Genomic DNA, 26,782 nt, shown 5'->3' with positions numbered 1-26,782 from the left:
AACTCAATGGACTATTGTTGAGGACTATGGGTGCTTTGGTGGTGAGAGGGTTATGGTGATCATACCCGAGGGAGAAATCCTATACCATCAAAATACTTACAAGGGGGCCTCCCTAGTGGTGCAGGAGGTTGAGCACTGCACAGTGAAGCTGTCCACAGCCTCTGCAGTGCGGGTTCGATCCCGGCCAGCCAGCGAGAATCCTACATGGCACAGCAGACCTCTCCTGTCTCACCTGCTGCTCCCCTCAGCAGTGTATTTCATCAGTCTGCCTGTTCTGTTCCCCACTCTGTCTCTGGTGAAACTTCTCACCCTCCTTGTTGTATAAAAATAAATAATTTTTTTTTATTTTTTACTTTTTAAAGATTTATTTATTTATGCATACAAGAGCTGGGGCACAGGCCAGATATGCGGGGTGGTGAGAGGACCCACCAGAGACAGAGTGAGGAACAGAACAGGCAGACCGACCGAAATACACTGCTGAGGGGAGCAGTAGGTGAGACAGGAGAGGTCTGCCATGCCATGTGGGTTACTCCCTGGCCAGCCGGGGATAGAACTTGTGCTGCAGAGGCTGTGGATTTCTTCATAGTGCAATGCTTAACCCCTTGAGCCACCAGGGAGGCCCCTTCATGTATTTTATTTTTTTTGCCTAATTCTTTCTTTTTATTTTTTTTAATAATAAATTTTATTTTTATGTTCCCCATACAATTTCAACCCCACCATTTGAACCCCAATCCCTCCCCTCCCTCCACCCACTCCCCCAAAAGTGTCTCTGGTTCTTAGATTTTTGTTGATTTTGATTTTCACTTTCTTATAGTTATTCATTTTCCTGGTCCCTTATTTAAGTTTTCTAGATTCCTGCTATGAGTGAGACCATCCGGTATTTTTCTTTTTCTTTTTGGCTTATTTCACTGAGCATGATCCCTTCCAGCGCCATCCATGTTGCTGCAAATTGCATGTGTTTATCTTTTTTGAATGCTGAGTAATATTCCATGGTATATATGTACCACATCTTCTTGACCCAGTCATCTACTTTTGGCCATTTGGGCTGTTTCCAAAGCTTAGCTATTGTAAATAGTGCTGCTATAAACATAGGGGTGCAGGTGTTCTTTGGAATTGATGTTTCTGTGTCCTTTGGATAAATACCTAGGAGTGGAATTGCTGGATCATATGGAAGCTCTATGTTTAGTAGGTCCAGAAATCTCCACACAGCTCTCCATAGTGGTTGGACCAGTTTGCAATCCCACCAACAGTGCAGGAGAGTTCCTTTTTCTCCACACCCTCGCCAACATTTGTTGTGGCTAGTTTTTTTAATATGTGCCATTCTCACTGGCGTAAGATGGTATCTCATGGTAGTTTTGATTTGCATTTCCCTGATTACAAGTGATGTTGAACATTTTTTCATATGCCTGTTGGCCATTTGCATTTCCTCTTCAGAGAAGTTTCTTTTTAGCTCTTCTGCCCATTTTTTGACTGGATAATTTTCTTTGTTGTTGTTGAGTCTCATCAGCTCTTTGCAGATTTTTGTGATCAGTCCTTTATCATTAGTGTTGTGTGCAAAAATGTTCTCCCAGTTGGTGGGGTTTCTCTTTGTTTTTGTTATTGTCTCTTTTGCTGTGAAGAAGCTCTTTAATTTGATGTAGTCCCAGCTGTTTATCTTTGCCTTCACTATCACTGCTTTGGGTGATGTGTCTGTAAAGATGTCTTTGATGTGCAAATCACGTAGTGTTTCGCCTATATTTCCTTCTATGTATTTTATGGTTTCAGGTTTTATGTCTAGTTCTTTAATCCATTTTGAGTTGGTTTTTGTGTATGGTGTGAGGTAGTAGTCAAGCTTCATTCTTTTGCATGTAGCGGCCCAGTTTTCCCAGCACCATTTATTGAACAGACTTTCTTTGCTCCAATGCATATTCTTTGCTCCTTTGTCAAATATTAGTTGACCATAAATCTGTGGGTTTATTTCTGGATTTTCTATTCCATTCCATTGGTCTGTGTGTCTGTTCTTGTTCCAATACCATGCAGTTTTGATGATTATGGCTTTGTAGTATAGCCTGAAATCTGGGAGTGTGATGCCTCCATTCCCTTCTTTTTTTTTCAGGAGAGCTTTGGCTATTCGGGGTTTTTGGTGATTCCATATGAATTTCATCAATACTTGTTCTATTTCTTTGAAGAATAACATTGAAATTTTTATTGGAATAGCATTGAATTGGTATATTGCTTTTGGTAGGATGGCCATTTTAATAATGTTTATTCTTCCAATCCATGAGCAGGGGATGTCTTTTCATTTCTTTGTATCTTCTATTTCTTTTAACAGTGTTTTATAGTTTTCTTTGTAAAGGTCCTTTACCTCTTTTGTTAGATTTATTCCCAAGTATTTGATTTTTTTTTTTGTTTTGATAATAAAGGGGATGGTTTTTTTCATTTCTTCTTCTTCAGATTTATCGTTAGTGTATAGGAAGGCTTCTGACTTTTGCATGTTGATTTTGTATCCTGCCACTTTGCTGAACTGATTGATGAGTTCAATTAGTTTTTCTATGGAGTTTTTGGGGTTCTCTATGTAGATTATCATATCATCTGCAAATAGTGATAGTTTGACTTCTTCTTTTCCTATTTGGATTCCTTGTATGTCTTTCTCTTGTCTTATTGTTCTGGCTAGGACTTCCAGTATTATATTGAAAAGCAGTGGTGAGAGTGGACATCCTTGTCTTGTTCCAGATCTTAATGGAAATGCTTTCAGCTTTTCACCATTGAGAATGATACTGGCTGTTGGCTTGTCCTATATGGCCTTTATGATGTTGAGGTATGTTCCTTGTATCCCAAGAATTTCAAGGGCTTTTATCATGAATGGGTGTTGCACTTTGTCGAAAGCTTTCTCGGCATCTATTGATATTATCATATGGTTTTTATATTTCTTTTTGTTGATGTGTTGGATAACGTTGATTGATTTTCAGATGTTGAACCAACCTTGTGTCCCTGGAATGAATCCTACTTGGTCGTGGTGAATTACCTTATGGATACACTGTTGGATTCTGATAGCTAAAATTTTATTGAGGATTTTTGCATCAGTGTTCATTAGGGAGATTGGCCTATAGTTTTCTTTTTTTGTGTTGTCCTTGTTCAGTTTTGGTATTAGTGTAATGTTGGCTTCATAGAACGTGTTAGGTATTATACCTTCCTTCTCAATTTTTTGGAAGAGTTTGTGAAGGATAGGCACCAATTTGTCTCTGAATGTTTGGTAGAATTCATTTGTAAATCCATCAGGTCCTGGGCTTTTGTTTTTGGAGAGGTTTTTGATTACCATTTCAATTTTGCTGCATGTTATTGGTCTGTTTAGGTGTTCTATTTCTTCTTTATCTAGCTTTGGGTGATTGTAGAGTTGTAGGAATTTGTCCATCTCCTCTAGATTGTTGTACTTGTTTCCATATAACTGTTCATAGTAGTTATTAATTATTCTTTTGATTTCTGTTGTGTCCGTTGTGATTTCTCCTCTTTCATTGATGATCCTATTTATTTGTGCTTTCTCCCTTTTTGCCCTTGTGAGCCTGGCTAGGGGTTTATCTATTTTATTTATTTTTTCGAAGAACCAGCTCTTGGTTTCATTGATCTTTTGGATTGTTTTTTTTAGTTTCGATTTCATTTATTTCTGCTTTGGTTTTTATTATTTCTTTTCTTCTACTGGTTTTGGGGTTTTTTTGTTGTTCTTTTTCTAGTTCTTTGAGCTTCGAGATTAGGTTGTTTCTTTGAGTTCTTTCTTGTTTCTTGATGTGAGCATCTATTGCTATATATTTTCCTCTTATTACTGCTTTTGCTGCATCCCATACATTTAGGAAATTGGTGTCCTCCTTGTCATTCAATTCAAAGAATTTTTTAATTTCTTCTTTTATCTCCTCGTTAGTCCAGTGGACTTCCTGTAGTGTGGGTTTCAATCTCCACGAGGTAGGAGAGTACCTTGCCTTCTTTTTATGGTTTATTTCTAGTTTGATGCCTTCATGGTCAGAAAAGATGGTTGGTATGATTTCAATCTTGGTGTATCTGTTGATGTTTGTCTTGTGCCCCAGTATATGATCGATCCTAGAGAATGATCCGTGTGTGCCTGAGAAAAATGTATACTCAGATTTTTTTGGGTTTAGTGTTCTATATATGTCTGTTAAGCCCAAGCACTCTAGATCCTTATTTAGAGCTTTAGTGTCTTTACTTATTTTTTGTCTTGTTGATCTATCCATTGTTGATAGTGGTGTGTTGAAGTCTCCCACTACGTATGTGTTTTCTTTGATGTCTGTTTTCAGAGATGCCAATAGTTGTCTGATATATTTTGGTACTCCTTCGTTTGGTGAATATATGTTAATGAGTCTTATTTCTTCTTGAAGTATTGTCCCCTTAATCATAATGTAATGACCACTGGGGTCTCTTTTTATCTTTTTAAGTTTCAAATCTGTTTTATCTGATATGAGTATAGCTGTTCCTGCCTTCTTTTTTGGTCCATTTGCTTGTAGAATTGTTTTCCATCGTTTAACTTTGAGTCTATTTTTATCTTTTGCAGCTAAATGTGTTTCCTGGAGACAGCAAAAGGTTGGGTTTTGTTTCTTAATCCAGCCTGCAACTCTGTGTCTTTTTATTGAAGAGTATAGTCCATTTACATTTAGAGTTAGTATTGATATGTTAGCATCTGTATTTGCCATTGTGTTTGTCTTTCCTTTGATTTTATTTATTTATTCTTTTAATAACTTTCTTTGGCCTTCTTTTGTTGTTATTCGTCCCTCTGAGGTTCTGGCTTCAGGACTCCTTGTAGTATTTTTTGGAGTGGGGGTTTAGTCGTAATAAAATTCCAGAGTTTCTGTTTGTCTGGGAAGGTCCTTATTCTTTCTTCATAGAGGAAGGAGAGCTTTGTGGGATAGAGTATTCTTGGTTGGCATCTGTTTTCTTGGAGTCTGTTGACTATGTCCCTCCACTCTCTCCTTGCCCATACTGTTTCTTCAGAGAAGTCTGATGTCAGTCTGATTGGTTTCCCTTTGAATGTTATCTCTTTCTTCCCTCTTGTTAGTTTCATTATTTTTCCTTGTCTTGGATTCTTGGGAGCTTTACTATTATGTGTCTTGCTGTAATTTTCCTTTCGTCATGGAAGTTTGGTGTTCTTCTTGCTTCTTGTATATCAATTTTCAGCTCCTTCTTCGCGTTTGGGAAGTTCTCTTCAATTATATCCTTGAATATTTTCTCTGTTCCTACATCTCTCTCCTCTCCTTCTGGGATTCCTATAACTCTTATATTTCTTTCCTCATGGAGTCAGATAGTTCCCGAAGTCTTTCTTTGTTCTTTTTCCTTTGTACTTCTCCTTCCTTTTCTGTTTTAGTTCTTTTTATTTCTGTGTCTTCAAGAGTACTTATTCGTACTTCCATTTCATCTATTCTGCTTTCATTGCTTTTCCCAGAGTTCTTTAGCGTCTCCATTAATTCTTTGATCTCCTGCATTTCTTTTACTTCCCTCTTTAGGGACTCAATTTCATTCTTCTGGTCATTAATTATTTTCCCCTTATCATTGTTTTCCTTTATGATTTCTGTCAGTTTTTTAATCACAGCAATTTTAAATTCTCTATCTGGAAGGCTCAGAAGTTCTTCCAAGTTACTGTCGTTGCAATCTGGTAGATGGTTTTCTTTTTGCGGTGTGCTTTTTTGCTGAGGAGTTGCTGGGTTGCATGTGGTTTTTCTACTCCCTACTGCCTGTTTTCTAATTTGCCATATTCCTTGTGACACTGTGTTGCTGGTACTGGCCGGCATCTTGGGCGACCTTCCCAGCTCTCCTCTGGCCCCTCTGGGAAACTTCTGCTGGGTTCACACAGTCTCCAGCACGAAAGGTCCCTGCTGCAAAATGGCGATGCGGGAACGTGCTCCCCTGCACGCCCGGTCTGCCCCAGAGGTGGGTGCTGCTCCCCTCTGGGCTGGAACTGCAGGCTAGAAGGTGCCCGGCATGGGCAAGCCTCCCAGCTTACCTCTGGCTCCTCGGTGAGCCTTCTGCTGGGTTCACACAGTCTCCAGCAAAGATAGGTCCCTGTTGCAAAATTGTTGTATAAAAATAAATAATTTTTTTTTTTTTAAAGCTCAAGTCTTTTCTTGGTCTTCATGCTTTTTTTTTTTTTTAAGATTTATTTATTTATTTATGAAAGCACTGGGTACAGTCAGAAGCGCAGGACGGTGAGAGGATTCACCAGAGACAGAGCGGGGAACAGAACAGGCAGACTGACGAAATACACTGCCGAGGGGAGCAGCAAGCGCGGCAGGAGAGGTCTGTCGCACCATGTGGGACCCTCACCGGTGGCTGCGGATCGAACTGACGCTGCAGAGGCTGTGGGCAGCTTCGCAGCCCAGCACCCTACCACTGTGCCACCAGGGGATGCCCAAAAATAAATAAATCTTTAAAAAAAAAATTGAAAGACTTTATTAAAAAAATACTTACAAGGATATAAAACAAAGAAACTTCATTAAAAATATTAACAACAATAAAACTTTCCAATTGCTGTCCATTGCCTAAGATAAGGTGGTAATGTTACAGGGCCAGGGAGAGGGGCACCCCAGTGCCCCCAAAACTGCCTGCTCTAAATAGTCTGCCACCCGCTGCATCAACACAAAAGCATATGAGACTTTAATGAAAAGGAACTTTAATACAATTAGTAAACAATACAGGAAAGGCAAAGAATATAGTTTCTAAATCAAGCACCCAAAGTTACCCTTCCCCTTGTGGGTAAAAGTCCACCCAAGCAGGATTGGCCCAGAGCAAGGCTCCAAAGCCTGCCAGAGGTCTAAAGCATCCTCCAGTGGGGACCCACAGAAAAGGATCAGAAACAACCAGACAAGTCTGGGGGGGGAAAGAACAAAATCAAGATCAAGAGAAAAACTGCCATTGTCACCTCCCCACAGGTCTCTCACCCACATCTGTGTCACCTTGCCTTTGGCAAGTGACCAAAAGGCAAGTGCAGTTTCTTCACGTGTCTCTCAGCTCTATGTGTCTCCTCCAGGTCTCCTTCTGGCTCCATCCTGCTTCCTTTCTTCCTCAGTCTCCTCTCCAGATTCTCCCTCTGCTCAACTCCACCCTCCTTTTGGGTGGGGCAGGAAACCTGGAACCTCACCCTTTCCCAGAGACCACCCTGTTACAGTAAGACCCACAAAACTCACCCTTGCTCAGCTCTCTTACTAAGTTTCCTACTGTCCCATTTCTTCCTTTTCCTGTCTTCCCTTTTAGGCATATCTGACTATACTGACATCTTCCCAGAATCACCCATGCATATTTTTCTTTATACATTGATGTGTCTTCCTGGCAAGCTACTCACATATATTTGTCCAGATGCTAATATTTACTCTAAGACCCAGCTCTTTGGGTTCCTCTTTCATAGACATGAACATGTGTCTTCTTTAGTGTCTCAAATCTTACATACCCCATATTTGTTGGTTTGAAACCTTAGGAGTTCACAGGCTGAAAGATGAAACTGGTCTCTGTGCATGGAGGGCCAAAAAGGATGAAAAAAAAAGGCAGATCATTCCAGATTTAATAGAGAGTGCTTATATACAAGGCTTGTCTTGAGCCTCCCCAAGACATGCAGATTCAGTGACATGTACACTTCATATGTATACTTCAATGTACACATGTATACTTCAATAACACCTTACTTTCTCAACGTTTCATCCTTGAAGTGTTTCCTCCCATGGGAACAAGGGTGAAATATACATTGTAGAGACAGCGAGAGGCTAAAGGAGCCCTCTGATTGTCCTGCTCCAGAGTGAACTGGAGGTTACATGTTTTTATGACCTCCTTCAACTCTAAACACATATGATACAATCCTGTTATGCACACAGCACATTTTTATTGCAAGTCTTTGTGGGTTTGTCTGTTTCCTTTTGTAGTCTGTAAACTCCTTCATTGTAGAGACTATATTTTATTTATATTTGCTTTCTCAGTCTTCTGCTAAATGCCAGGTACACAGAAGATACTCAATCAGGAATGCACCCACTGCATGGTTACTTCTCCTGGATCCAAACACATGAAAGTGCCTCAAGCGTGGATCGTTACTGTAAGTTGTTTGATTGATTGATTCATTCAATATTTAGAGGGCACTTGTTGGGATTCAAACATTGAGGCTGTTAAAAAAAACAAAACCCACACAATCATCCTTCGTCTTTGAGAAAATTATTCTACCAAAACAGAAAGCAGCATTATTACATTTTGGTTAGTCATTTTGCAGATGCATGCTGGGCAGATAAAAGGTGATTAAGGCTGGAGCCACACACACACCAGTGTGAGTCCTTTGCTGTAACCCAGTGGACTTTCATGTGCTAGATCCACTCCTCAGGATGGACCTTCCCAGTCTTCAGCACAGGAAATCTGGAATGCCTTTATTCAGTCTAATGAAAGCAGCCAGAAGCCAATAATGCTGCAGAACAGAGTCTGGCAAGGGTGTACACGGGGGGGGCGGGGGCACATGTGTGGGGAGCAATGCCAGACACATGAGTAAGCATGATGCAGGAAAGGAATCTTTGGGGATCATGGAGCCCTCTCATCCTTGTTCTTCCCTAACAGCCCTAAGTGACACAGGACTCCCTCTGCTCATTTCCAGGAGGACAAGCTCCCTTTTTTCTCTCCCCCCTTTCCAAAATTCCCTCTTTTCAAGAATCTCAACGACACTCATTTCCTTTATCAATGACTAATAATGAGGGCTTCCTTTACTTATATGGAAGCATGGTGACCTATGATAAGCAGCCTGGGGGTCTTGAGTGACAGCCTATTGCTTAGTTCCTGGTATGCAACTCAGTTCCTGGTAAGAATCTTGCTTCATGTTAAACTATACACCGCCATAAGGGAGGATAGACCTTGGTGGGGGGGGTGTGGTTCCATGACTACTGACCCTTTACTCACTCCTTGGTATGCAGCTTAACAACTCACTTCTTGGTATGTAGCCACGTCATATCTGACTATGTACAGCTGCCAATACAAACCCATATAGAGCCTTATAAAAACTACAATGTATATGAACCCCTGACATCTTTCAAAAGGGGTCCAGCCTTTGGATGTGAATACACTAAGTCAGCACCAGTGCAATAAACCTGCTTCTTGTTAGCCCTGGTATCTAAGTTTCCTTTGTGTCATATCATACCACTAAAGGAGATGAGTTCCTTTTTATATCATCCCTGTCCAAAATCTCTTTTCAGAAGAGAATCTGAAGTCATCTATTATAAATTATAAACTACTAAGAAAGTTTAAAAGTTATAAGCTCAGTGATAGCTTCTAGTGGTTCTTCTTACCTATTAACAATATAGAAATATTAGATTAATGTTCTCAATAGTTGATAGACACCTGGCACTGTATTCTAGGAAATATATAAACGATGGGTAAACTAACTGAGGCTCCAGAAACTATACCAGGAAGGTGGTATCTCTTTCATTTGCCAAGTTGGACAACAAGAGGGAAGAAGGGAAAATGTTAGAGAGGGAAAAATGTCAGCCAAAGGCACAGGTAGAGCTCCATTCAGTAAATAGAACATCTGGAAAGATTGTGCAGGCAGTGACCAGGGGAAGAAAATGCATTGAGTGATGTGTGGCAGGATTTTAAATTAGATAACTATTTTGGTGCAGGAGGCAAATACGGAAGAGGCAAAGGCTCCTGTTCTGGTTTGTCTTTTCTTTTTTCTAAAGATTTATTAATTTATTTATGCATACAAGAGCTGGGGTACAGGCCAGAGGTGTGGGCCGGGTGAGAGGATTCACCAGAGACAGAGCGGGGAACAGAACAGGCAGACTGACCGAAATACACTGCTGAGGGGAGCAGCGGGCGTGACAGGAGAGGTCTGCTGCGCCATGTGGGTAGCTAGGGGGTGGTGGGTGGGATGGAACTCCTGCTGCAGAGGCTGTGGAAGCTTCACAGGCTGCGTCTTATCCCCTTGCCCCACAGGGAGGCCCTGGTTTGTCCTTTCTACATGAGAACATAATTAATTTTTAAGTCTTTCATCCCCCTCCCCCCTCTTTGAGAGGAGGAGCTGAGTGAAAAGCGGGGAGATCTCGGGGGAAGCGGGAAGAAGGAAAAGCTGAGAGGTTGAGGGAGAGGCACAGAAATCCTTTTAATCCATCCCCCCAACCCCCGGGTTCCAGCTGCTCCCCGCGCCGCCCCAGGTGTGAAAGGGCTGGAGCCGGCGCGGGGCGGAGCCTGCGGAGCATCTTCTGAGCAGCCGCCGCGGAGCACCCTGGGAAAATCCTTCCTCCCTCGGACATGGCGCCCACCTGCCCGGCGGCAGCAGCGGGCTCCGGCGCCGCGGTTCGCGGGTCGGGGCAGAAGAGCAGCGCGAGCTTCTGGCTTGGGGCGGAAGGGGGTGGTGGGGGTGGGGGCGGTGCCGCCCGGGAGCTCGGGTATTAAAGCGGGGCGCGCGCGGGCCCCGGGGCGCCGCCGACATGGGCTCCCAGGTGCTGCAGCTGCTTCGGCAGGGCGTGTGGGCCGCGCTCACCGGCGGCTGGTACCACGACCCGGAGCAGAGCAAGTTCACCAACAGCTGCCACCTCTACCTGTGGCTGTTCCTGCTGCTGCTGCCCCTGGCCCTGCACCTGGTGAGTGGGGGGTGCAAGCCCCGGGGAGACGTGAGCGTGGAGGGAAGACGGAGCAGGCGCCCAGAAAACTGCTTGTGCGCCTCTGGATGGACAGGGTTGGCAAGGGTTCTTCAGAGGTGGGATGGAGGAGGTCTTCTGGAATGTGGCACAGAGAAAGTACAGAGAAAGGCAGGCAGGGACTCAGTGGCAGGGAAAGAAGTAGAAAGGACTTTGGGGACTCTGGGACTCATTAAAAATTGATGCTAGCTGTTAGGATGACTCTGCTTGCTTGTCGCTGAGCAATGTTGAACCTGTTTTGTAAGTGGACAATCCAAGCCTCTTGATTGATTAGCCTGGGATAATATTTGGTATAAGATGCTGTGCATGTTAACCAAAAGGCAAAACGAAATGTTAAAAGTAACCCATTTCAGTCCATATTCAACACTGCCCCCCTCTTTCCTGTTTTGCTTTTAGAAGGCAGGTTCAATTATCTGTAACTCAGCTTTTATTTGCCACACCACTGTGTAAAGAATTCTCTAGACAGATACAATAATGGGTAAATCGAATTTTATGTTAAGCAAAATATTACAGCTCCTAGCCGGGACTTGACGCCTTAATTGGTAGAGTGATGATAAGTGAGTGCTTGTTGAATAACCACACAGGTCACCTTCTTGGGCAAATTAAATATGCCTAATTCGAAACCTAAAAACTTATTTGAAAAGATGTACAGGTAAGGTACACCATGTCCTATTACACTTAATGTGCCAAGAGTTTAATTTTGATTTGTCTGTTGAAGAACTTTGTACTTGAAACATAATTTGATCATGTTCTTCATAGCAAAAATCTCCACTGAGTTTGCACAGCTAATAGATTCTGAGTTCAACATTAGAGGTTGTCCATGATGTGGTTTCCGTTTACTCTCTTTCTGGCAATCTACCCAGAGGGTCAATTCCGGCTCTGAAGTCATGCTGCCTAGGGCAAATTTTAGATCCATTTCTTCTCAGTCATCAGTCTGTGACCTTGGGAAAATTACTTACCTCATCTGATTTTTCTTTTTCTTATATGTAAAGTGAGAAAATTAATAGTACCAGATTTACAATGTTGTATTTGGACTTAAATGGAATACTATATGTAAATCCACTATCTAGTTTGACCTAGAACTGGACTCAGACTGGTTTACATTTCTATTTTGCTACTTACTTGCTTTTTTGACTTTGATGTTTCTGTTATCTAACCCTTACGTTTCTCATCCTCAAAGTAGATATGATAATGACCATTTCACAGGAAAAAGAAAGAAAATTTCTTAAAAATAAAAGCACTTAATACAGACTGATACATGGAGACCCTTCAATAAATGAATGTTTCCTTCTTCTGTGACCATGTTTATAGTTTGTGCTATAATTTCCCAATGTTTTCTCTTTGCCCAGAGATGTAACATAGCCTAGTGACGAGAAACACAAGCTTGAATTCAATCCTGGTTCTTCTGCTCACTAGCTGTGTATATACTGGAGCAAGCTTGAGCAAGCTTCAGCTTCCTGGCTTATAACAAGGAAAATAGTGTCTCCCTATAGAAGACTTATGAGGTTTGAATGAGTTACTGAAAGTACTTAGTACGTGGGACATGGTGAGGCCTCAATAAGAACTGGCCTGTTTTTCCCACTCTCATCTTTCAATTGCCAAAATCTCTCTATCCTTTAAGAACCAATGAAATGTTCATCTCTGTCTACACTTCCCTGATTCCATTCAGCTAGAATTAATCTCTCTTGTTCTTACACCATTCTGTATTTACTGTTAGTACTACAGCACATTTTTAGTTTAATTGTGTACTTAGTTGCTGAAACATGTATTTTTATTTTATTTTATTTACTTCTAGTTCATGAGCTTTTGTTGACATGGATTTTGATTTTGTTGATTCATCTTGGTTCCCCTGTTGTATTAGCAGAATTGTTCTACATTTGGTTAACACTCCTCCAGCATATCGCAAACTGCTGGAAATAAAATAAACATGCCTCTTTGCTCCAAACAGCATGATATTGCTATCTCACTAAGTATTTTGAGTATTTCCTTGTAATGAAAACAATGTGTTCCACTTCTTCTTTTAAATTTTTTTACCTCCAGATCATTTTTGAATGTTAATGTGCTCCAAAATATAATTAGATTCTAATTAAGAATTAGAATCTACCAGTATTTTAAAAATAAACTGTATCTTCCACTTTTAATTCCCCTCCTTAGCAACAACCACATTAACATTTAATGTTTGTACCTACAGAGTTTTTTTTTCTGTGAACATGGGCTTATTTTACATAACTTCTGTTAAGATTTAATGTATGCATAGATCTAGTACATGCATCAGAATCCCGAATTTTTACCTAATGATGCTTTATTGTGTAGTTTGTTATCTACCTTATATTTGTAAACAGTCCTTAGTTAAGTTTCTCTTTAATGATATTGTAGAATAGTTTTTGGCAAAATCTCAAGTGTTTGGAAAGTAAAAGCTGATACCTTAAATAGTTTTACTCAGTTATTTTGGATCAAAATATGTTATACACACATTTTGATGCCAGTGTGCTTTTTAACTCTTTTTAAAATATTTTTTTAAAGATTTGTTTATTTATGCATACAAAAGCTGGAGTACAGGCCAGAGATGAGGGGGGTGAGAGGATCCACCAGAGACAGAGTGGGGAACAGAACAGGCAGATTGACTGAAATACACTGCTGAGGGGAGCAGCGGGTGAGACAGGAGAGGTCTGCCTCGCCATGTGGGTTTCTCCTTGGCTGGCCGGGGATTGAACTTGTGCTGTAGAGGCTGTGGATTGCTTCTTAGTGCCAAGCTTAACCTCTTATGCCACCAGGGAGGCCCTGCTTTTAACTCTAGAGAGTAATTTTTTATCATTGCATTTATTGTCATGCTGCTTTTTAATAACCTATCCTAATAAATAATGTAAGTTATCCTGTTCTTGCTCTGTCTTTTGGTCTTTGAAAGTGACCTTAGAAATAGAAGACCCTTCTTTCCCAACTGAGAATTCTGTTCTCTAGGTCCTGGTATTTAAAAATACTTGCTCTACCTCAATACTGACTGTGACTGTTAATGTCTTTTTTCAGATTTTTTCACTTGTAAGAATTTGGTCCATAAAAGATGCTTGACTCTTTGTGCATAGCACGGGCTTGTTCAGAGTTCATTTAAGGAACTCTGAACTTCTCTGGGTTTTGTACATCTTCAGCTTAAGTCTGTTTAAGCAAAACAATTCCACTGTAGGGAGAATTCACCTTTTAATTTAATGGGAACTTTAAATATAAAATTAAAAGTTTATTATTAGTTATTGAGGCAAATTGCCTCACCACCCCCAACCCCCACCTTCCCCCTGCCCTCACCTTCCCTCTGCCCTCACCTCCATCTTTCCCTCTCTATTCTCCTTCCCTTAGCACCCCCCTCACCTTCTTCCTACTCACCTTAAACAGAATGGAGTTTGAATTGAATGAGCTGCAGCTTTGTGGAAGTTGAAGACATTCTTCCCTGAGTCCTGGGCTATAGACCCAAGCTTTCGAGATTTGGGTTGAATACCATTCTGTGCCAGTCTTTAACTTTCTGATTCCCCAAATGGCATCTGGACTGTGTGCACAAATGGCTTGGTTTCGAGAGGGCTTTGCTTTCTTGCTGTAAGCATTTTTATTAGGCTGCTTCATCCCCAGGGCATTGCAGGGCAGTCATCTCCACCTTTTCAGGTCAATACCTCCTTATTTGAGTGATGCTTGCGTCCCCTCTGCAAAATGGCTCCTGCCTGACCTCAACTTCTGCCATTTGGACACGTGTATGTCTGTGGGCAGGTTGTGTTTTGTGTCTGTGGCAAAAGAACCAGCACCTCCCTGGACCTGGGTGTCCGCCTTTTGAAGAACCCTCCAAAAATAGCACTTCCCCCTTTCTTTCTGTCCATTATTGCAAGTTTATGACAAATTTTCTAGTGGTTAAATTTGTTTTTCTCACCTTCACTTCTCTTAGGACTTTGTGAGACTTCTCCCAATTAATGGCTATATTTGGATGCTCCTCTCCTCAAGACCTTTTGTTATTTCCTATGATTGTAATCTAATACCTTAGTACCCTTGACTTTCCTTTTTTTTTATGGAAGTTGGTATTAATCTGATCGCTCTTGCTTTCTGATTTTAACCAATTGGTCTCTCAGAAGATTTCCTTTACATATTACCCAGATTTCCACTCTAAATCTCTTTCCTGCGTTTTATGGAAGAAAAAAGGGATTTATTCTTAATGGTATTCAGTGTTTCCCCTTTTGTTCCTGATGAATTAACTTTTCACCTTTCACATTTAAAATTGTTATTATATTGTTGGGATAGGTAATAGTAACAGCCAAAACTCATCCAGCATATACACAGCAGGTATTGTTATAAGGACTTTGCATGAGTTAACCATCTCAAACTTATAACAACCCAGAGAGGCACTATAGTTTTACTTTTGATGAAACTAGCATAGAGAGGTTGCCACAGAGAGGAAGAATTTAGATGTATCTGTTGGACAGCACTTACGTCTACAACCGAGGATTCGATATTCTGCTGCATATTGGGGGAGCAACAGACAAAAGACAGATTGGTGTCTCTCTTCATGAAGATGGCAGGTAAAGAGCCACAGACCAGGGCACCACAGTGATCATTACAGACATAGGGGTAATGTGACTTGCTATATATTGAAAATGGGAGACGCCATCCTGGCTTTGATGCCTAGGAAGGCTTACCTGAGGGAATCACTTCCAATTTGACAACTGACTGATGACCGTAGGTTAGCCTTTCAAAGGTGAGTAGATCATGAGGAGTTTGGACTTTTAGTACAGTGAGACACACACTGAGGGGTTCTTCTTTTGTCCAGTTTGAAGTAGGATATTATTTTCTCATCTCCCCATTTTTTGGATGTTTTTAGTCTACAAAAAGAGTTGCACAAAAAAGCATAATGACTAACCAACTTTTAATGTCTTGCCACATTTGCTTCATTGTACTCTTTATATATTTATACATTTTTATTTTCCTGTATCATTTCAGAATAAGTTGTCAGCATCAAAATAAGTTCTACCTAAAAACTTCATCAACTATCTCTTAAAACAAAGGACCTCCCTGGTGGCCTAGGGGTTAAGTCTCAAGAGCTATCACCTCGATGATCCACTATGACTTCCTGAGTTCGTTCTGAGTTTGATTGCCTGAGTTAGCTCCCAGCCAGGGAACTATCCTACATATGGCACAGCAGACCTTTCCCCTGTCACCCGCTGCTCTGCTCAACAGTGTAATTTCAGTAGATCCACCTGCTTTGCCCCCCGCTCTGCCTCTGGTGAATCTTCTCACCTCCCCTTAGCTTATACCCCAGTTCTTCTAGGCAAAAATAAATAAGTCAAATCTTTAAGAAAATAAAAAAGCAGAGGACATTCTCCCACACAATAATTACACCCCCCAAAACTGATCATTGATATAATGTTATTATTTGATATATAATTCCTTTCCAAATTTACCAGTTATTTGAATAATATACTACATCTATGAGTATATTTCATTTTGCTTTTCTGGATCCAAGATTCAATCAAGGGTAATACGTGACTTTTAATTCTTCTTAAATCTTTTAATTCTTCATGTCTCTTAATTCTTCTTTAATCAAGGACAAGTTCTTTAGGCCTTTTTGTTTTCTTTTGTGGTGTTGAAAGTTGTTTTGCAGATTGTTTCTTAATTAGGATTTTTTGATTGTTTCTGTAGGATTAAATGTGCAATTGTGCATTTGGGGGCAGGAATGTGTTACTATTAGGTAATATATTCTTGTCATGTTCTTGTCATATCCAAGGCCTAGCCCCCTATTGTTGGTGCTCTTGCTCATTGGTTAAGGTGGTGTTGGCCAGATATCTCTGCTGCAAAGTACTCATTTACCCCTTCATATTTAGTAATTAATCTTAGGGGGAACCTAGAGGCTGTGTACATGTTGTAGTTGTAAACTATTGGTGATCCTTGCCTAAAATCATTTTTTAAATGGTGATTTTCTATTTATTTGTATTCTTCTGTGAAGAAAAGCTTTCTTTTCAAATGGCCCTGTAGTTTTGTTGTGCTTATAAGTGTGATCTCAGATATTCACTATTTCTTTTTAATTCAATGGGCTATAGCCCATTCTGTCATTCTTTTTGATGTTCAGATTGTCACATGATCTCACTTATATGTCTGATCTTATATATGAAAAAGATAAACTCATTGATACAGAGAACAGGTTGGTGGTTGCCAAAGGTAGGCAGTGACAGTTGGATGATATGGGTAAAATGGTCAAAAGGTAAAAATTCCAGTTACAAAATAAATAAATCCTGGGGATGTGATATGCAGTATGGTGACTATAGTTAATAATACTGTGTTATATATTTGAAAGTTCTAAGAGAGTAGATCTTAAAAGTTCTCATTACAAGAAAAAATATGTAACTTTGTGGTGACATAATTTGCTCTCTTATTATCTCATTATATATATACATATTGAAGCATATTGTATACTTTGTTATATGTCAATTATATCTCAATAAAAACAATGTCAATTCAACATATTAAAAATAATATGTTGTTTTACCAAAAATATTCTCTGCTGCATAGAAAGTAAGTTAGAGAAAGGAGAAGAATCAAAGTGGGAGCTTCAGAGGCTATTTTATTAAAGCAGCCATGAATGGTATTGGCAGAAAAGAGAGAGGAATGTAGAAATGTTTTGATAGGAGTTAGTGATAAATTAATTTTTAGGGTGGAGGAGTGTGGACGGGAGAGGAATGAAGAGTGAGTTCTGGTTTGAGCATTGGGTATATGGGATACCTTTGAGATGGGAAAGGGTAGGAGAAAAATGTTGGAGAGAAAGACTGGGAAACCAGACACCTAATTTTAGACTTGTTAGTTTGGAGTTTCCTTTTACTTTGTTTTTAAATTTTTTTTTAGCGGGCTTCCCCTGTGGCACAGCGGTTGAGTGCTGGGCTGTGAAGCTGCCCGCAGCCTCTTTAGCGCTGGTTTGATCCCCGGCCGCTGGGCGCGGGTCCTACCTGGCGTGCAAACCTCTTGTGCTGCACCCGCTGCTCCCGCTCTGGCTCTGGTGAATCCTCTCACCCTCCCATGCTTCTGACTGCACACAGCGCTTGTATAAATAAATCTTTAATAAATAAATAAATAAATAAATGTTTAAAAAAGTAAAAAATAATTTTTTTAGCATTCTTAGAAATACCTTTATTATAAGGTTTAATAAACAACTACGTGAGTTACAGAATGTCTGTCCTTTTGCTGTTCTCAAAGCAGCTTGCAAGTCATATTTTTAGAAACATCTTTATTACAAACATTCTTTCTTGGAAAATATATAAAGCGCTCATACAACTCAATTAAAAAAAACCCAAAAAAAACAGATTTTTAAAAATGGGCAAAGAAACTGAATAGATATTTCCCCAAAAGAATCATTCATGTGGTCAACAGGTACATGAAAAGATCACTCAGCATCACATATCATCAGGAAAATGCAAATGAAAACCACAATGAGATATCACCTCACAACTATTAGAATGGCTACTATCAAGAAGACAAGAGATAACAAATGTTGGTGAGGACAAAGAGAAAAGGGAACTCTTGTATAGTATTGGTGGAAATGTAAGTTGGTGCAGACATTATGGAAAACAATATGGAGGGTCCTCAAAAAATTAAATAGAGGAGCTTCCCTGGTGGCCTAGGGGTTAAATCTCAGCACTATCACCTCTGCAGCTTGAGTTCAATCCTGGGCCAAGGATCTAACTCACATATGGCATAGCAGACCTCTCCTGTCTCACCCACTGCTCCCCTCAGCAGTGTATTTCAGTCAGTCCACCTGTTTTGCTCCCCAGTCTGTCTCTGGTGAATCCTCTCACCTCCCACACCTCTGGCCTGCACTCCAGCTCTTGTATACATAAATAAATAAAATAAATCTTTTTTAAAAAGAAATTAAATAGAACTAACACATGATCCGGCAAGTCTACATCTATATGCCCAAAAGAAATAAAGCCAGATACTGAAAACATGTGCACTCCCATATTTATTGCAACTTTATTCATCATAGCCAAGATATGGAAGAAACCTAAGTCCCCATCAATGGATGAGTGGATAAAGAAGATATATATATATATATATATATATATATATATATATACATATCTCATTATTATTATATGTTTGATGACAGATATTTGATGACATTTTGGTCAATGACAGGCTTCTTATACCATGACAGTTTCAGTACGGCATACCAGATAACCTAGGTGTGTAGTAGACTAATGCTATCTAGGTTTGTATAATTACACTGACTTTTCACAATGATGAATTTCTGAGCACAAATACCTGTCATTAAGTGACACATGACTGTATACTATGGAATATTATTTAGTCATGAGAAAGGATATTCTGCCACTGATGAAAGGTTATCCTGAGGCAACATAAATAATCTTTGAGCATGTGATATTTAATGAGATAAGTCTCACAGAGAAAGACAAGTATTGTATGTTGTAGAATCTTAAAAAAAAAATACAAGAAGAAAAGTGGGAGGTTTGAGAGTAGGACAGATGTTTAGAGGTACAAACTTGCAATAACTAGTAAGGAAGCCTAGAGATCTAGTGCACAATGTAGTAAACATAGATAACAGCACTATCATCAGATTTGCTAAGAGGCTAGAACGTAGCAATTCTAATCACTAAAAAAGAAATAATCATTATGTAATGGGGATAGAGGTGCTAATTATCTCCATAATGGCAATCATTCCAACATATAGGTATAAAATTAGCATGATGTATACCTTAAATTTGCAGAATGTTATATATAAAATATATATCCATTAAAAAATCAAGTTTCCTTTTCTGCATCAAAGTGGAGATATTGAGTAGACAGTTGGATAAAAGTGTGGGGAACTTAGTGGAGCAAGCTCAACTAGAGATATGGATTTGAAAATCATCAGTGTAAGATATGTTTACTGCCAAGGGACTGAATGAGAAGTTCTAAGTATAATGTGTAGAATGAGAAGAGAAGGTCCCAAGAGCTCTATTCTTAGATGTAGGCCAAAGAGGGGATGAGAAAAGCCAGGAGAGCAGGATAGCATTGAAACACAAAGAGGAGACCATTTCAAGAAGTAAGCAACTGTGCTGCTGAGAATTAAAGAAAATTGTATTAAATTTTTATCTTGGGAGACATTAATAAGAACATTTCAGTGACATTTTGGCATGTTGGGGAGTAGCAGCTGTAGGTTTAAGAGGCAATGGGAGGTGAAGAAATAAAGACAGCTGGTGAAGATGGTTCTTTTCATTCAGGAGTAGAAAAACTGGCACACTACTTGGAGAGAGATTCAGAGTCAAAGGCTTATCCCTTCTCCCAAGTTTGCAGGAATTAGGAAGGTGGATCTGCCTATTTGAATTATCCCTTGAGCCTAGTTTGGAACTTTATACACAATGGAAATCTAACTCTGTGAAGGAAGACACTTCTTGGTAGTGTATAGTCAGCCCTATATCAATATACTCACCACAATCCTGTGACCAGGATCCAGGTCTTTAAATATGGAGGTTGAAAACCAAGGTGTTATCCATGTATTAGATTGTAAGTTTATATTACTGTTGTTCAAGATAACCTTTGTTTTATTGCCTATGTGACAATTATGTGGGTAGATCCATGGCCGGGAATCGAACTCATAGTGCAGTAGTTGCTGATAACTTCATAGTGCTGAGACTTAACCCCTTGTGCCATCAGGGAGGCCCAGATATATTATTCTAAAAGAAACTTGGGGAGATGGTACATTCAGTTCTGAAGCCAAAATCTGTAGGAGCCTAAGATCAAACAAGCTATTGAAAAATAATAATGTCATGTTAAATGCATATGGAGATGGGTCAGTTTGAACCCCCATGATGTCATATAAAATGATAAGCATTTTGGAGTAGGGTGTATATTTAAGAAGCATAAGACATTAATACTGTGATATGGAAACTATACTATATGCCAAAGGGCTTATCTGTACCAACAGGAATAGTGGTATGTTATCAGTAAGACTTGCTCCCAGGTCTACCTCTGGGCTGTGGTTGGCTGCAGAATGGGATGGAGTTGAGGGCATTAGTGTCTCCAGCTCAGCAGCAAAGGACTGGAGAAGCAGGACTGACAATGAAAAACAAATATTATCCTGCTCATATTCCTTGGTTATCAGAAAACCTTTAGTTAGAAATTTCTACTGCTCTGCACAGAAGAGCATCCCCTATTACCAAGCACAGTTCTTTAAGATCTGTCCTTTCTCTGATTCATGAAATTGGAGCTCTTAATCCCTGTGGCACCATGGGAGTAAACTTTCTTTTTGAGGTGCTGTTCTCCTTGACATGCTGTCACTGCTGCAGAATCCTCTCTCCCGCCACACTTGACATCTCAAGAGTATGCTTACAGGCCTGACAAGTAGCCCAACATGGGAACCCTGACACCCTGCAATGAGTCAGCTACTCTTGTGATTTCTCCCTGCACTAGGCTTTGTCAGACTCCGGAGGAAAGCACAGTTTATCCTTACCATTGACGTCCCAGGTCAATGGGAGCCTGGAAATATATATGAGGAAGACTAGGTCCTGGCATAAGAAAGGGGACGTTACTTACCGTGAGTCAGGCATTGAGGATATACAAAGAGTAGACTCAGCCCCTGTATTCAGGAACTTTATAATGACCAGAAAAGAAAATCCATAAAAGTGAGATAAATTTCAGTAAGTTGCACCATATTATCAACTGATTAAAAAAAAAAAAAAAGGTAAACACAACCTTTGATATTGGAAAGAAACATGTTTCCTGGCTGCCATTGTGATTCCTTGCTTGTTAGTGTTCTTTCCTTGGCTCCATTTCCCTCTTTTCCTTCAGTGGGGATCTTCTATTCAAATTGATCTCTGCATTTCGTTATCTTCTCTTTGCCTTGAGAGTCTAGCTTCCTGATGATTTTGCCCAATAATCTGTGCTAATGCTACCCAGCACCTGCCCTCACCGAGATCTCTATTCTTTGTTTTGCCTTATCTGTTTCCTGCATCCTACTTGCTCACCTTCCTCTTAAAACCTCAACAGTAGCTCCCCTTCTCCACAGTCTTATCCACCTTCTCTCATGTGACTGCCTTGGACTCTGGGAGGGTTTTATCTGAGTGAGACCTGAGTTGTATGTGGTTGTGTTGTTTATACACCACTTTGTGTCTGTTAGTCTTATCTCACTATCTAGGTAGTTTACTTCTTGAGGCCATTTAGATTTGGGTTCTGCCCTCTGTGAGGACAGCAAAGTATACTGTTGTTATACAATGATGAAGAGCCTGGAGGCTCAAGAGGGCTTTGAAAAGTTTGAAGCTAATATAAGGAGTGTTAGAGGGAATAAAAGGAAGGTAGTTGCCTAGGGCAGTGATGTGATTTAAATGGGGCTTGAGGGCCTCCCTGGTGGTGAAAGGGGTTAAGATACAATGCTAGGAAGCTATCGGTAGCCACTGCAGCACGAGTTTGATCCCCACCTAGGGAGGTGACCCATACAGTGCAGCAGACCTCTCCTGTCTTGCCCGCTGCTCCCCTCAGCAGTGTATTTCAGTCAGTCTGCCTGTTCTGCTCCTCACTCTGGTGAATCCTCTCCCCCTGCACATCTCTGGCCTGCACCCCAGCTTTTGTATGCATAAATAAATAAATCTTAAAAAAAATGGGGCTTGAGAGGGACTATTTTGAAAACTGTAGAAACTATGCCACTCTCTCACACCATATACAAAAATCCACTCAAAATGGGGTAACATATTTGAATGTAAGATTGGAAACCGCAAAATACATAGAAAACATAGGCAGAACAACTCCATGACATTGGTTTCAGTGATGTCTGGAACTCCACTCCAACATTAAGGGAAAGCAAAAATAAACAAATGGGGTTACATCAAGGTACAAATCATCTGCACAGCAAAAGAAACCATAATTAAAATGAAAAGATATCAAGCATCTAACGAAGGGCTAATATCTAAGATCTACAAAAAAAATTTACACAATTCAATGAAAAGAAGACAAAGAACCCAATCAAAAATAGGGCAAAAAATCTAAATAGACACTTCTCCAAAGATAACATACACATGGTCTATGGCGCATGAAAAATATCCAACATCATATCAGGAAAATGCAAATCAGAACCACAGGAAAATAGCATCTCAGTTCTGTGAGAAAAGCCCATATCAGAAAAAAACAAAACAAAACAAAACAAAACAAACCCAGAAATAACAAATATCGGTGAAGGTGTGGAGAAAAAGGAATCCTCAAATTGTTGGTGGGAATGTTGACTATAAAACACAAAGAATTTCCCCAAAGTATTAAAAATAAATATACCATATGATTGAGCAATTCCACTCCTTGATATTTATCCAAAGAATACCAAAGACACTTATTTGAGGGGATATATGCACTCCTAAGTTCTTTGCAGCACTATTTACAATAGCCAAGTTATTGAAACAGCCTAAGTGCCTGACAACAGAAGAGTGGACTAAAAAGATGTCATGTTCATACAAAATGGAATACTACTCAGCTCTGAAAAATGATGAAGGCTTGCCATTTGTGACAATATGAGTTGAACTCGAGGGGATTATGCTAAATGAAATAAGTCTAAAGGAGAAAAACAAATACCTGATGATTTCACTCATGTGTAATATAGAGAAACAAAACAAAGGAAATGACAAAAATGAAACCAAAAGAAACCCTAGAACTGAGAATGTAAAATTGAGGCTACTTGAGGGGGGAGAGTGGGGAAAAAATTAAAGTCGGGGAGGGGGCCTATTATGGTAACATATCTGAGAAGTTGTGAACCTATAACCTAAATTATCCAATAATGCAAACCAAGGTTACCTCAATAAATAAAAAAAACTTCTAGGACAGAAGGGAGGTGACTAGGAAGCAAGTAACCAAGGGTCTCCCTGCAGGTACTGAATGAGGACTGAAACAGCCCCCGCAGGTTTTCTCACTGGCTTCTTCCATCTCTCCAACCTTTTCTCACTCCTCCTGTCAGCTGCAAAGGCCTTTTAGTACCTCTAAGGCTGCTTTGTGGCTTTTTGCACGCTCTGTTTCCACTGCCTGCAAAGTCCTTACTTGTCTTCCCAAGATAATTCTTGTTCATCCTTCAGTGCTTAAGTTAAATACCAGATTCCTGGATGCTCCAGACTAGCTTGGGTTCCCTTGTTGGACAAAAATAAATTCATTTTGTAATTACTTGTAATTAGTCTGTTTTACAGTGGAAACCCCTTGCAGACAGAAATTTGCCTAATTTATTTATAGCTCTCTCCCGTGTACCATGCACAGTGCCTGGTACAGAGTGTATTCAATAACTGCTTGTGAAGCGTTAAATGAAGAGGTAGCTTGACTGTCTGTGTGACCCACTTAACTCTGTGGAGCTTTAATTGTAGCTTACTCTGGGCAGAGAACCCATGTTAATTGGATGCAGTTTGATCTTGAGAGACATTCTAGGACATTCCGTAGGCTGTCTCCTGCTTGGCCTCCATTTTCAAACAGAGCGACCTAACGATTTGGTTGATTGTGTTTTTAAGTTGGAAAATGCCATAATCAAAGTGTTATAAAACAATAATTATCTTGAAAAATTGTAATAAAATACATATAACTTAAAATTTGCAGCCTTGTATTTTTGAGTGGACAGTTCAGCAGTGTTACATATAATCACATTGTTTTGCAAGAAGTCTTCAGAATGTTTTCATCATGTAAAATTGAAACTGTACTCATTAAACAGCAACTCCCAGCCCTCCGTGAGTACCTAGAAATCACCATTCTATTTTCCCTTTCTGTGCATTTGAATCCTCTAGATACTTCATGTAAGTGGAATCACATAGTATTTGTCTTTCTGTGGCTGACATATTTCACTTACAATAATTTCCCCAAGATTCATTTGTGTCAAAATTCACTTTTTTTTTTAAGGGCTGAATGATATTTCATTATGTGGATGCTGTATTTTGCTTATTTTTTCCATCTTTCGATAGGCACTGGGGTTGATTCTACCTCTTGGCAATTGTGAATAATCCTGCTATGAACTTGGGTGTCCAAATTCCTCTTTAAGATCCCAGTTTCAGTTCTTTCATTGCAAGTGGAATTACTGAATCATATGGTTATTCTATTTTTAATTTTTTTGGAGCTGCCGTACTGTTTGCCATAAATAATCACTTTTCAACATAAAATAATAGCAACTTACCATATGGTAGCTACTTGGAAGTAGTCACGTTGCAAGATTATTCATTTATTCCAACAGTCCTTTTAAAACAGGATAAACTCTGGGTGTGGGAGTGGCCTCACCTGGTGGACCCTTATTCCTGCACTTACGACTGTAAGACATGACCCAAAAGCAAACAAAATTTGAAATGATAATAACAAGATTTATTTACACGGGGAGTGGAGAGAGAGTATTCACAGGTTGATGTGGCTAGGAGCTGTCTGTCCTACTCCAGTAGTATCCACTGAGCAGAGACCAAGGTCCAATCCAAAGCTGCATGTGGAGGCCTGGTGGCCTCTCCACGACATCCTTCTCTTCAGTGGTTTAACTGCCAAAGCCCCAGCTGAACAACTATCAAAGTGCCAGCAGTTCAACTACCAATGCCCTAGCAGTTTAACTTCCAAAAACCTCATTCTGCCCCTATCCCCTCACTCTGCCCACTTTCCCCCATCAGTCCTCACTGCCCCGGAAGGGCTAGAGTTTGGAAAGCTCCACCTTCTGCTTTTGAGTTGGCTATGAGCACCGTCCACTGGCTGGGAGTTTGCTTCTCTCCCTTCTTACACTTCCATTGATTGTATTGGTCTCACCTTTGGAATTTCTAACACTGACATAGAAGAACAGAGACAATAGTTTGTATTTATGTATCACATCACAGTTTTAGAAGTGGTTTAATGGAAAATTCAGTTCATATTACACCGTGGGCATCCGCATAGGTGATTTATTTGAACTCCACATTAGTTCTAGGAAGTAACTCATCTCCTTTACTGGTCTCGTCATGGCCACTCTCACTGCTATGTGCAGCTTTCCCTTGTAAAATGCAGATACTGACTTTTCACTTCCTGGCTTAAACCGCATTCTACACTGTTCATGGTTAAGATCTAATTCTGTCAGTGTTACCATTATCTTCCTACTTCGAATGGCCCGTGTGTGTTGTTCTGAAATGTCTGAACATTCTGGAGAATCTGTGTGCTCACATCTTATGCTCCTGCCTGACTTTTCTCAGCAATCTTTTTAGTTCTCATAGATGTCTGCTTGCCTTGGCCCTTTACTCCATCCTTCAATCTGAGTTAATCACATCCCAATTTACCAGAATTATAGCACTTGCTACTCTATCTTATATGTATTTACTCATCTTTATTAACTTGAACTCTGAGTATAACGACTTTGTTTTTATCTGTATGTTGGTACAAGGGAATCACTTATCCATTTATGGGCTTAAACAATGATCATCAGTGGGGGGTGTTAATTTTGCACCTACCCCCCCCAAAGCATTTGGTAATGTCTGAAGACATTTTGATTATCACAAATTACATGAAGTTTAATCTTTAAGCATGAAAAATCAATTTGCTTTAACCACATTGATAGAATAATTTTAAATTTCCCTGTCTTCTCTAACAGTATATTGAATATCACTGAATATTTTATTTGTACATCTAGAATTTTTATATCTACTGTAGTGATACCCTGTGAGATGACTGAGGTGTATGTGTCGCAAATATGACACAACATGGGTGTTTTGCTTTTATTTTAAAATATACTTTTTCTTTTGCTTTTCCAACACTAAGCTGTCACTTAACAGATCTTGTTACATTATTGTGTTTATGTGTATTCATTCTTTAGTCTCCTTTTTAATGTCTGTTATGCACTGGGAGACCAAATTTTATTAGGCTTATTAGGTACCATATAACTTAATTATACACAGATCAAGAACACAAAACTTTCTACTGAATCTCTGAGTACCCCCCCCCACCAGTCAAGAGCACACAGTATGCAGAGTTGGTGACCCAATAAATAGCACTTCCTTTCTGAGCCACCTGGGGGAGACAGAGAGTTCAGCAGATAGAATTCAGAGAGCACTTTTATTGCAAATGAAGCTGATAATTGGTACATGATTTATATCTGTATGTAAGTGAACTTTCTATTTGTGAAGTTCAGAGTTGCAGAGACTTACCTACTTGGTGGGGGGTGGTGTGGAAAGTTTCTGGCCATTCTGACTTGCTCC

The 26,782-nt window shown here is 39.9% G+C and overlaps 1 protein-coding gene across 2 annotated transcripts in view; it reads left to right on the top strand.

Annotated features, from left to right (window-relative positions):
* Window positions 1–10,421: 10,421 nt before the first annotated feature.
* Window positions 10,422–26,782, top strand: part of PCNX2 (pecanex 2) — a gene marked incomplete at its 5' end in the record, with an annotated part of 252,346 nt that continues 235,985 nt past the window's right edge. For both annotated transcript variants that reach the window (XM_084252977.1, XM_084252976.1), the window contains one exon: window positions 10,422–10,574. In XM_084252977.1, coding sequence (XP_084109103.1) covers window positions 10,422–10,574 — 153 coding nt within the window. The remainder of the gene's footprint in view (window positions 10,575–26,782) is intronic.

The sequence above is a fragment of the Talpa europaea genome (assembly GCF_964194135.1).
Source record: "Talpa europaea genome assembly, chromosome: 14".
Lineage (NCBI taxonomy): Eukaryota > Metazoa > Chordata > Mammalia > Eulipotyphla > Talpidae > Talpa > Talpa europaea.
The sequence above is the reverse complement of the archived record's forward strand: the minus strand, read 5'-3'. Positions and strand labels throughout refer to the sequence as shown.